Source organism: Suncus etruscus, chromosome 3 (genome assembly GCF_024139225.1).
Source record: "Suncus etruscus isolate mSunEtr1 chromosome 3, mSunEtr1.pri.cur, whole genome shotgun sequence".
NCBI classification, from domain to species: Eukaryota; Metazoa; Chordata; class Mammalia; order Eulipotyphla; family Soricidae; genus Suncus; species Suncus etruscus.
In genome coordinates, this window is record NC_064850.1 from 146853621 (window position 1) to 146866486 (window position 12866).

The following is a 12866-nucleotide window of genomic DNA, read 5'->3' on the forward strand; positions in this document are numbered from 1 at the left end:
AGAAAGAAAGAAAAAGAAAGAAAGAAAGAAAGAAAGAAAGAAAGAAAGAAAGAAAGAAAGAAAGAAAGAAAGAAAGAAAGAAAGAAAGAAAGAGAAGAGAGAGAGAGAGAGAGAAAGAAAGAAAGAAAGAAAGAAAGAAAGAAAGAAAGAAAGAAAGAAAGAAAGAAAGAAAGAAAGAAAGAAAGAAAGAAAAAGAAAGAAAGAAAGAGAGAGAGAGAGAGAGAGAAGAAGGAAGGAAGGAAGGAAGGAAGGAAGGAAGGAAGGAAGGAAGGAAGGATGGAAGGAAGGAAGGAAGGAAGGAAGGAAGGAAGGAAGGAAAGGAGGAAAGGAAGGAAGAAAAGGAAGGAAGGAAGGAAGGAAGAAAGGAAGGAAGGAAGGAAGGAAGGAAGGAAGGAAGGGAAGGAAGGAAGGAAGGAAGAAGGAAGGAAGGAAGGAAGGAAGGAAGGAAGGAAGGAAGGAAGGAAGGAAGGAAGGAAGGAAGGAAGGAAGGAAGGAAGGAAGGGAAGGAAGGAAAGGAAGGAAGGAAGGAAAGGAAGGAAGGAAGGAAGGAAGGGAAGGAAGGGAAGGAAGGAAGGAAGGAAGGAAGGAAGGAAGGAAGGAAGGAAGGAAGGAAGGAAGGAAGGAAGGAAGGAAGGAAGGAAGGAAAAGTAAATTAAATTTCCTCCATCAACTATAACTGGTCCAGAAACTTTTATCTTCAAAGAACAGTACAATCTCACTTTTCATTTAAGTAATATGTTTAATGCATTTATAGTTTCAACATTGGAAACTTTTTTTTTTTTTTTTTTTTTTTTTTTTTTTTTTTGTGGTTTTTGGGTCACACCCGGCAGTGCTCAGGGGTTATTCCTGGATCCAGGCTCAGAAATTGCTCCTGGCAGGCACGGGAGGACCATATATGGGACGCCGGGATTCGAACCGATGACCTCCTGCATGAGAGGCAAACGCCTTACCTCCATGCTATCTCTCCGGCCCCAACATTGGAAACTTAATGGCAACCCTTATCACTAAAAAAATAGTAGGTCAGTATGTAGACATTTTAATATTTCTATAACTATATAAACACTCTTCTATAGAATCAAATAACATAAAGAAATCCTTCTGGATGTGATCAATGACAATTCTTGGAAAATGTTATTCTCTTTCCTAATTCATGACTATGCCATATTCTGCAAAATGGTAGGATGGGTGGCCTTTAATGGTTGAAAAAGACAGGTTGAAAAGAAGTTTTGGGTGGGGTCACACCTGGCTCTGTGCTCAAGAATCGCTGCTGGCAAGTTCGGGGGACCATATGGAATGCTGGGATTCGAACCAAGGTCCATCCTGTGTTGGCCACGTGCAAGGCAGACGTCTTACCGCTGTGCTATTGCTCTGGCCCCAAATTTGTGGTCTTTTAACCAGGGATAATTAAATTAATAAAATACACATTTGTGCAGATGTTTTTTAAACAGGAAAGTGAAATATCAAATTCAATATCTCTCAAGACTTGCAATCACAGTTTTTAAACTAACTTAAAAAAAACTATCATTTTTCTACTCTATGCTACAGAATATCAAATATCTATAAACCAATTCTCAAAAGTTTGCCAAATAAATATCATTTTGTATTTATTATCTACACTGATGTAGAAAACGATCAAAGTGACACAGGAAAGCAACAGAGCCAGGATTCATACTCTTGTTAGGCATTCTCCAAAATCCTAAAACTCTCTACTATTGCTCACTTCTGGACCACTGAGTGAGGAATATTATACTGAAGTAGGAAAACTAGTAAAAACTGCAGGCTGCTGCAATTACCTTACTATTTGATTCAAAAAGTAATTAAACTGAGCAGCTCTAACAAATATCCACAAAAACTGGAACTTCATTCTTTTTTCATCTTTTTTTTTTTTTTTTTTTGGTTCTTGGTCACACTTGGCAGTGCTCAGAGGTCACTCCTGGCTCTACACTCAGAAGTCGCTCACTGGGAAGGCCTGGGGGACCCACATGGATGCCAGGATTTTCGAACAGTCCTTCGGCATAGCAAGGCAAGTGCCTTATCTCCATGCTATCTCTCCGGCTCTGGAACTCACTCTTAACTCTTCTACACTCCCTGGTTTTAGAAGAATTGAGTTATGAAGTGGATAAAAATTAAAAATCCAGGCTAAAACTCTAGTTCTCAGAAGTCCCCAAAACCCCCTTTCATTGGTCCTTAATTCGTACTAAGACCAGTGACAAGGAGGGAACACTGATGATAAATAAGTAGAACATGAACAAATAGCACCAAAGGAAAGAGCAGGAAAGACCTGAACTTGTTATAATGTTTATTGAAATAAGACATCTCTGATTTAATTTTCCTAAGTACCCTGGAGACGTTTAAAAATATTACTCAATCATTTTTCCCAATTTCACAAAGCCATGTTTAATTCCTATTTTAATAAAAGACAATACCATCAAGAGGATGGCTTATGTGAATGAAGAGTGCAGGGCACACTGCACAATTAACTTGTGGTCTGGAACTGGAGAGCAACATTTATATCTGCATTCCTAGTTAAAACAGAACAACAAGTAAATTGAATTGAAAAGGAATAACAATATATATAATATATAATATTATATAGAATAATAAGTGTTTATGTCTACAGTTACCTTGATTTTTTTTACATGTCAAAATATAGTTGAATTTATAGAAATTTTAGAATATGAAAATAAAGGAAATCAACAATTTAAGTACTGAGACATTTTCTATCAGTAGTAATGTATATATGTCCCTGTTATCTTATATTTTTACATTTCAAAATATAGTTAATTTATAGAAATTTTATAACATGAAAATAAAGGAAATCAATTATTTAAGTACTGAGACATTTTCTATCACTTTCTTTCCTGTAATAATAATAATTAGACATTAGATAAAACAAAAGGCAAAATAAATTTCTTTTTTTTTTTTTTTTTTTTTTGGTTTTTGGCCACACCCGGCAATGCTCAGGGGTTACTCCTGGCTGTCTGCTCAGAAATAGCTCCTGGCAGGCACGGGGGACCATATGGGACACCGGGATTTGAACCAACCACCTTTGGTCCAGGATTGGCTGCTTGCAAGGCAAACGCCGCTGTGCTATCTCTCCGGGCCTGCAAAATAAATTTAATGTACTAGATGGTTCCAATTTCCTACTCTAATTCATTTTCTGATTTTCAAAACAAGATAAAATTTAAGACCAATGATCATCATGTTGAAAACTTTTAAATGCTAAATCATAATTTTGAAAAAACATCATGTTGCTTACCTTAATGGTGAAGCACTTTTTTCTTGAACTCTCCCAAGTATAAGGCCTTCATAAGGCTTTTTGTGCAGAGAATCTAATGGGAACACAAACTCTCCTGAATTGGTAATCTAATAGAAAGAAAAGACAAAAATAAAGGGAAAAAACCCTCTAAATATCTACCTTTCCCCAATTTTCCCTAGACAATTTCTACCAAAAAAAAGATATTATTAACTCCATAGGCTAGAACTGCTCAATTAAAAAAAAAATACATAGAGGTACAGGGTTGCAAACTCAGGAATATCTCAAGAAGGAACTTCCATACAACCCAGAAATTCCAATCCATGGAATATACCCCAGGGGTCCAATAGCACAATGCAGAAAAGATGTTTACATTCCTGACTCCATTGCAGCACTATTCAAAATAGCCAAAATCTGGAAATACCTAAATGTCCAAGAACAGATGACTTGATAAAGAATCTGTGGTATGTATACATAATGGAATACTACTTGATTGTAAGAAAAGATGAAGCCATGTATGACTGAAACTCAATTATAAGCAATTTTGTAAGTGTGGGGGAAAAAAAACAACTAAATTATGAACAACCTTTGATCATAGTGTTTTAAAAAAGTAATGTTTTAAAAAAATTAAAGATATATATTTAACAATAAAGAAAATAGGAAGCCGGGGCCGGGCAGTGGCGCTAAAGGTAAGGTGCCTGCCTTGCCTGCGCTAACCTTGGACGGACCGCGGTTCGATCCCCCCGGTGTCCCATATGGTCCCCCAAAGCCAGGAGCAACTTCTGAGCACATAGCCAGGAGTAACCCCTGAGCGTTACTGGGTGTGGCCCAAAAACCAAAAAAAAAAAAAAAAAAAAAAAAAAAAAAAAAGAAAATAGGAAGCCATGCTGCATGGATAGATCTGGAGAAGCCATGCTACATGGATAGATCTGGAGAGTATCATGTTGAATGAAATTTAAGAGAGGGACAGACTCTGAATGACCTCTCTGATGTGAGTTATAAAGAAAATTCTTAGGGCATTATCAAATGCCCAAAGGCAAAAGAAACAAAGATCAGAAGAGGGGGTCAGAGCGATAGCCCAGCAGTAAGGCATTTGCCATGCATGCATGCTGCCAACACAGGACAACCCAGATTTGAATCTCGGCATCCCATATGGGCCCCCGAACCTGCCAGGAGCGACTTCTAAGCACAGAGCCAGGTGTAACTCCTGAGCGCTGCCAGATGTCACCCAAAAGCCAAAAAAAAAAAAAAGATCAGGAGACCTTCAGCTAGGAAAGGGACACTGGGAGCCTGGGAGGTAAAAGTGCCTGCCACAGAGACAAGCTGGGGGGGCTAGAGGGAAACAGGACACTGGTGGACAGAAGTGGACATTGGTGAAGGAACTGGTATTGGAACACTATAAGCCTAAAACTCAATTAAGAATATCTTTGGGTGTGGTCCCACAAAATAATTAATCAGTTAATTAAAACTGAATGTTATCACTTTAGAGATCATGAGAAAAGCATTTCTCCTATAGACTGCTATATAAACATAGGATAATTCTTATTCCCTCTCTTTTCCTATTTTTATCACTATATAATTTACATAAATCATTACATTAGTCCCAAAATGTACAATATAATCATTGGATATTTGTAATACTTTGGGCGTGATTATCACAATAAAATTTAAGTTAACATTTATTTTCATAATTAAATTTTAGTGAGTGATAACGTTTTCTAAACCCCACCCCCTCAGCCATTCTTAATTTTTTAATTAAATTGTTTTCACTAAAAGCATTGTAATTACAAAGTATCATAGTTTTAGACAAACAATTCAGCACCAATTCAACCACTAGTGTCAACTTCCCTCCACCAATGTTCCCAGAGTCGAATCCCATAACTTACTTCTCCACCCCCCAGACTACCATCTTTTTAAGTTTGGTTGTTAAAGTTTGGGTCTCATGGATTTTATTATTGTTGACTATGTGGTTTAGTTATTTAGTTCTGTCCCTTCCTTAACAGATATTTTCTTAACAACTTTTGAATATACAAAACAATACTACTTGGCTACAAATTACATTCCCGGGACTTATAACTAGAAGTTTGTATTTTTTGAGCAAAGAAATTGTCACAAAAGCTAATTTCTTTGTTTTGTGGGGCCATACCTCAGGAATTACTCCTGGCTCTGTACTCAGAAATCACTCCTGGCAAGCTCGGGGGACTAATATATATACACACACACACACACCACAACCACACACACACACACACACATATCAGGGATCAAACCCAGGTTGCTAAAACCTTTCCCATAACACTAATTCTTATTATTTGGACATACTTTATACTCAGCACATTATTCCTTCTATACTCTAATAGATTATAATACTAATAAGTGAGAGTTTTAAAATCACTGATAATATATTTATTATAGTAAACATTGTCTCTACCACCTGCCTCTTAGCACTAATTACCTATATACCTCGAGTATAAGCCGAGTTTTTCCAGCACTCAAACAATTTGTGCCGAAAAACCGCGAACTCAGCTTATACTCGAGTCATACAGGTTTCTGACTTTGGTGCACACGCACTGAATCAAATGCAACGTAGTCTCCCAGTCTTCTGCCGTCTGCTGGAGGGGGCGAATGCTTAAGTCGCAAGCTGACAGATGAAGAGGAAGGCTGGCTGAAATGAACTAGATACCACTGAACTATTCTAACCCACAACATTCTGCACTTTGATGAGACCGACAGCAGTGATGACCTCTGTGAATTCAGTGCTGATGACAATGTCTATGCTGATACCCTCACATCAGAGACAGCTGAAAACTGACACATACAGATGAGGAGGAGGAGGAATCCAGTTTTGAAGCAATTATTAATCTTTGTGATTTAGCTTAATTACCTGTTTAAGCTATGGTTTTTTGCACTTTATTTAAAGCTTTAAAGTTATTGTTGCTAGTTTATAGTGTTCTTTAACAATAAATAATTGAAAAACATTTAACCTACTGATTCCTTAATTATTGTAATTGTTTGGGGTATATACTTTAATTTTTGAAAATTTATCAGTGGCTGCGTGCATTTTCTCACCTCAGCTTATACTCAAATCACTAAGTTTTCCCCAGTTTTTAGGTAAAATTAGGGGGTCAGCTTATACTCAGTATATAGGCACTATTACAGATGAAGGTCCTTAGTTTTTATTTAATACACTTATTAACTTTTGTCTTTTTTCGAGAAGAAGACATCTCCCCTGACTTTAACCCTGTTCTCTAAAAAATAAAAGCACTATCATAACGGACATGGTGAAGTAGGAGATATATCTGTCATTTACAAAATGATATATCTGTTATTTACAAAAGTAAATAAATCTTGCAAGACCAATCCTAGTTCAATCTAGACCCGCAAGGTCTCCCAAGCACACAGCCAGGAGTGTATCCACAGCAACCCAACCCCAATTCCATGAGGTGTGGCCCCAACCTCTCTAAAAGAAAAAGTCATCCTCAGACTGAAAGAAAACAGCTTTAAAGCACAAGTTTTACATGTGGGAGCCACAAGTTTCATCCTCTAGCACCCAGAGTCTACTGAGCACTATACCATGTGACCCCAAAATCAAAAAAATCTTTTTTTTTTTTTTGCTGTTTTGGGGCTAAATCCAGCAGTGTTCAAGGGTTACTCATGGCTCTATGCTCAGAACTCGCTCCTGACAGGCTCAGGAGACCATTTATAGGATGCCAGGAACTGAACCTGGGTCAATCCTGGATTGGCCATGTGCAAAGCAAATTTCCTACCACTGAGCTATCGCTCTGGCTTCTCAAACTATCTTTTTAATAAATAAAATGTCATCCTTTATTTCCCTGAGAGATTTCCTAAAAATAATAATTTAGAACTCTACTACAAAAAGACAAAAAAACAGCGGCCAGAATGATAATTAGGGTATTTGCCTTATAGGCAGCCAGTCTGGGTTTAATCTCAAACATTCTATATGGTTCCCGGAGTTCATCAGGCATGATCCCCTAAATGCAGTAGGGGCAGGAGTAGCCCCTGAGCACTGCAAAGTATGGCCCCAAACCCTCAAGTACAGAACAAATAGATTAAAGAAAAGAATAATAAAAGGGGGCCGGGCGGTGGCGCTAAAGGTAAGGTGCGCCTGCCTTGCCTGCGCTAGCCTTGGACGGACCGTGGTTCGACTCCCCCGGGTGTCCCATATGGTCCCCCAAGCCAGGAGAGCAACTTCTGAGCGCATAGCCAGGAGTAACCCCTGAGCGTTTCCCGGGTGTGTCCCAAAAACCAAAAAAAAAAAAAAAAAAAAAAAAAAGAATTAATAAAAGTATTTAGCAGAAAGTAGTTTTAATTAGAATATATTGAAGCAGCTACTACAATAATACCTGACGTATGAAGAATAGTTAATAATTTTACTACCTGTTACTTTAACAAATAACTTAATTTCTGGACTTACTTTTACCCAATGCATTCTGCAACTACAGCCCACAGACCAAGAAGGATAAAGTTCTTCCTTTACAAAACGGAGGATCTTCTGCCTATTGGTTACCCAAGTGATAATCAGACAATTTGAAGCAGCCAGCTTAGAAATAGGTAGTTGTTTAATTTGCTGATAAGATAAATAATTGTATCTAAAAATAAACAGAAAAAATTAGAAAGATTCACAATAGGGAGAAAGTACATCAGGTAAGGCAGTCGTCTAACACATGGCCAAATTAGGATTCAAGACCCCGGCATCCATATAGTCCCCCCTGAAGACAAACAGAATCAGGAGTAACCCTCTGAGCATCACTGGATGTGGCCCAAAAACAAAAACAAAAAAGCAAGATTCACTATAAACATGAAAAATAAGGCACCATGGATTGATAGTGGCAGAGTGAATGCATTGTATAGGTGAGATCCTGGGTTAATCCCATAGCATCAAAAAGAAATTTAAAAAGAAATAGGAACACCTTGGACAATGGCTCCACACCAAAAATACATCACTATTTATTTCTCTAACTAAATATGAAGCCACAGTGACATCTAGTGGATACCCTAGAAATAACTAATTTTCAGGAGTTTTAAATTGTCAGCCTTTATCACTTAGAAATTTTACTAATATAGCACCATACAATTAAAACTTCTTTTTGTTTTTGTTTTTTGTTTTTGGGCCACACCTTGGTGACGCTCAGGGGTTACTCCTGGCTATGCAATAGCTCAGAAGGACGCTCCTGGCTTGGAGGACCATAATGGGACGCCGGGGGATCAAATCGCCGGGGGATCAAATCCAAGGCTAGCGCAGGCAAGGCAGGTACCCTTACCTCTAGCGCCACCGCCCTGCCAAATATAACAGAATCCTTTAGTAGAAGGGACAGGAATAAGCTCTGAACAGAGCTGAGTGTGGCCCAATACAAAAAAAAAAGTTTTTTTTTTTTTTTTTTTCAAAATCCCACTTAATTTTCAACAGCCAAACTATCAATTCTTTTCTCCCTTTCTTGGTTAGTTGTTTGGTTAGTTGGGTTTGTTTTGTTTTGGGGCCACACATGGTAGTGCTCAGGGATTACTCCTAACTTTACATCACTAGTGGTGGGCTTGGGCCGGGAACTAACCTGGCAAGCACCCACTGTACTATCTCTGTTCTATTTCTTTCAGATTTCCAATCAATTTAATAGAACTTTCTGGAATCCTCTTTCTTTTATTTTTTCTCTATTTCCTCTTCTGTATATCAATCTAATGAATTCTTTCTACAAACATAAGTAGGAGACAATAGGTCAGTATTCACCCTAGCTCTCCTATATTTCTGCAGAGGGTGGTTAGATATATAGCCTAGAAAGCTATACAACTGGGTTATAGCATCCAGGCTACAACCCACCCACCTATGCAGAACTGCCTTCTTGAAAGGTAAAACATTCAGCTAAGGGGCTGGAGAGATAGTATGGAGGTATGATGTTTGCCTTGCATGCAGGAGGATAACGGTTCAAATCCTGGCATCCCATATGGTCCCCTGAGCCTGCCCGGAGTGATTTCTGAGCGTAAAGCCAGGAGTAACCCCTGAGCGCTGCCAGGTGTGACCCAAAAACAAAACAACAACAATAAAAACATTCAGGGCCTGGAGAGATAGGCAGCCGATCCAGGACCAAAGGTGGTTGGTTCTCCCGGTGTCCCATATGGTCCCCCGTGCCTGCCAGGAGTAACCCCTGAGCAATGCTGGGTGTGGGTGTGGCCCAAAAACAAAACAAAAAACATTCAGCTACACTAACTTCAAAGGCTCCTTGCCAAACCATGCTATCTTGCAATTCCATAGTCAATGAAGACTTAAACTCTAAGATCTTTTTATCATTAGCCTTAAATATTTCAAATAAAGACTCATATAATAAGTGACCTTTATATTCATCTTATTTTGTTTAGCATATATTTTTATGGTTATCTGTGTCACTGTATGTATCAATTCTCCATTTCTATTTATGGATAAATAATATTATTTCACTACAGATATAAATATAATATATAAACAAGATACACAGCTATATGTGTATAGCCTGCATGCCAACACACTCCCAAATTGTCATGCTAACTCAGTCTCTGCAGTTACTTATTCTTGCCAGTTTAAGAAGGACATAATAATATGTACACATTCAATTAATCCACAAATATAGTTCAAAAATTCCTACTACTCTTACCTTAATATATATATATATATATATATATAATATATATATATATTTATATATATTATATATATATAAAAACAGAGGGGCTGCAGAGATAGTATAGCAGGTCTTGCCCTGCACATAGAATATATCCTGAGCATCACAAAAACAAAAAGAAAAATACGTAGATGGAGAAAAAATATGGCCATTGCTGACATAGCAAATTATCTCATACCTGGAAACAAGATATCTGACAGGGTCTCTAGCTAAAATCAGGAGGTGTGGGCATTCTATATGTAAGCTGTAAAGGAAAATCAATTCTTGTCTTTTAAGCTTCTAGTTAATTGTTCGCTAAATTGTTCTATACCAACCCCTGGAGTACCCCTGGAATAATCCAGGGGAGCTGGCGAGTAGAGACCTCAGGTGCTAAAGGAGGACATTTTCTTTGTTTGCTTAGAAATAGAGTGTCCCAGACTTGCTTACATCCTGTTTTTTTTTTTTTTTTTCAGGAAAAGAAAACTGCTCCCCTTGAAACCTATCCTTCTTAAGCAAACAAGACAGTTGGGAACCATCTATGTAGCGGGGGATACAAGTAAAAAAGGAACTCTCATCCACTGCTGGTAGGGAATGCTCCCTGATCTAAACCTCTGGGGAAAAGAGGTGGCGGGTTCTCAGTAAACTCAAATTGAGCTACCTTGAGACGGAGGTATGGGATGTGGTATGGTGGAGGAAGGTTGACACTGATGGTGGAATTGGCCCCTAATTCATTGTATGTTTGAAAGCCAATTATAAATCACTTTGTAAATCAGAAAGATTTCAATAAAATAATTTTTTTGAAAGAAAGGCCGAGGGCCCAGAGAGATAGCACAGCGGCATTTGCCTTGCAAGCAGCCGATCCAGGACCAAAGGTGGTTGGTTCGAATCCCGGTGTCTCATATGGTCCCCCGTGCCTGCAAGGAGCTATTTCTGAGCAGACAGCCAGGAGTGACCCCTGAGCATTGCCGGGTGTGGCCCAAAAACCAAAAAAAAAAAAAGGCTGAGTCTTTCTTTTTTTTGGTTTTTGGGTCACACCCAGCAGCGTTCAGGGGTTCCTCCTGGCTCTATGCTCAGAAACTTCTCCTGCAGGCTCGGGAGACCATATGGGATGCCGGGATTCGAACCGACGTCCTTCTGCATGAAAGGCAAACGCCCTGCCTCCATGCTATCTCTCCGGCCCCAAGACTGAGTCTTCTTGACTCTGATTTTCTCTTTCTCTCTTGAACTTTCAAGGACTCTTATTATAGTTTCCTTTTCTTTTTTCTTTTTCTTTTTTTATAGTTTCCTTTTCTTAGCAACTTTAATTCCAGTTTATTTTCATTCCCCTTTAACCATTCACAAACTCCCAGACTGGAATATGGGCATCTTTTGGGAAACCACTATTTTGTCATTAAACTAGTAACAAAACAAGACATTTATATCACCTTACACAATGCTTTTTAATAATGGAAAAATAGTAACTTTACAATAAATCAATCAAAACCAAATCATCAAAGCCAATATAAATAATAATGAGGGGAAAGACATGGGTTTTCTGCGAAAGAATAGAGAATTCACAGAGGAGACCATTGCCCCTGTGATGTTCCTGTCAAAAACTTAACAGCTGAATTTAATCATGAGAAGAAAAATCAGGAAAAAAATAAACAAATTCTAATTGAGGGGCATTATACAAATAGACCCTGTGCTCTGAAAAATGTCAATTTTATAAAATACAAAGACTGAGGAACTTTACCAGATTAAGGGTTACTCAAAGGGACCTGAAAGCTGAAGAAAATACATGCTCCAGAATGTTTATTCTTGCTAATAAAGTAGCACATTTAATGGAATAAATGGCAAAACCTGAATAAATCTATTGCTAATAGCCTACGGGTTAGCAATAAAAAAATAAAGTACAGCAGAAATTTTAGTTGCCCTATTTTGATCTTTGCTACTACTATTTTAGTAAATACAGGATAAAACTTCCCTATTAACTTTTTCCCTTTGAATATTTATTCTCATGGTGATTCAAAAAAATGGTTATATACAAATAAAATCACTGAGACCCAAACTTTAACAACCAAAGTTTAAAAGGTGACTATATGATGGCAGGCTGGGGCAGGAGGTGATGGCATGGGATGGACTCTGGGAACATTGGTTGGTGGGAAGTCTGGCACATGATGGATTGGCTCATGAAACATTGCTATAATCTAAAGCCCAACCTTTTTAAATTTAAAATTTTAAATTACAAAGGTGTTAAATTTAAAAAAATTGATTTATAAGTTTTATATAAACTCCAGAAAAAATGCACCCAGACTAGTTAGATACATGAATTCTTTGTCTGTTCCTTGTAACTTTAAGGGGGAAAAACCCACTGATACTTCTTATAAAAAGAACTAGCCTAAAACAAAAATAAATGTAGAGAAGAACTCTTCATCTAAGGATTCTGAAGGGTGTTTTTGGTTGTTTTTGTTTTGGGGTTTTTATGGGGGGTTATATTTTGGAGGTTTTGTCTTGTTTTGTTTGTTTTTTTTGGTTTTTTATTGGGTTTTTTTTTCTTTTGGTTTTGGTTTCTGGGCCACACCAGGTTTTTGCGCTCAGAATTATGGCAATGTTAGGAGGACTATATGGGACTACCAGGGATCGAACCAGGTCCATCCTGGGTCAACTGCATGAAAGGCATAATGCCTCCCTACCACTGTGCTACCCACTCTGGCAACTATCTGAAGTTTAAATATAAGCAACAGGGGCCGAAGCGATAGCACAGTGGTAGGGTGTTTGCCTCTACACCTGGCTGATTCAGAATGAACCTGGTTTTGATCCCCAGCATCTCCATATGGTCCCCCAAGCCCAGAAGCGATTTCTGGTGGCATAGCCAGGAGTAACCCCTGAGTGTCACCAGGTTTGGCCTCCAAAAAAATAATCAATTAATTAAAATAAAATTAAATTAAAGCAACAGAAATTGTTCAATCTGAAAGTTGAAGAGT

At 38.1% G+C, this 12866-nt stretch overlaps 1 protein-coding gene across 1 annotated transcript in view; it reads right to left on the minus strand.

Annotated features, from left to right (window-relative positions):
* METTL4 (methyltransferase 4, N6-adenosine) overlaps positions 1-12866 on the minus strand; it is a 40041-nt gene that overhangs the window by 6691 nt on the left and 20484 nt on the right. Inside the window, 5 exon segments of the mRNA XM_049770197.1 lie at positions 2430-2470; positions 2472-2498; positions 2501-2522; positions 3260-3366; positions 7692-7866. Coding sequence (XP_049626154.1) covers positions 2430-2470; positions 2472-2498; positions 2501-2522; positions 3260-3366; positions 7692-7866 — 372 coding nt within the window.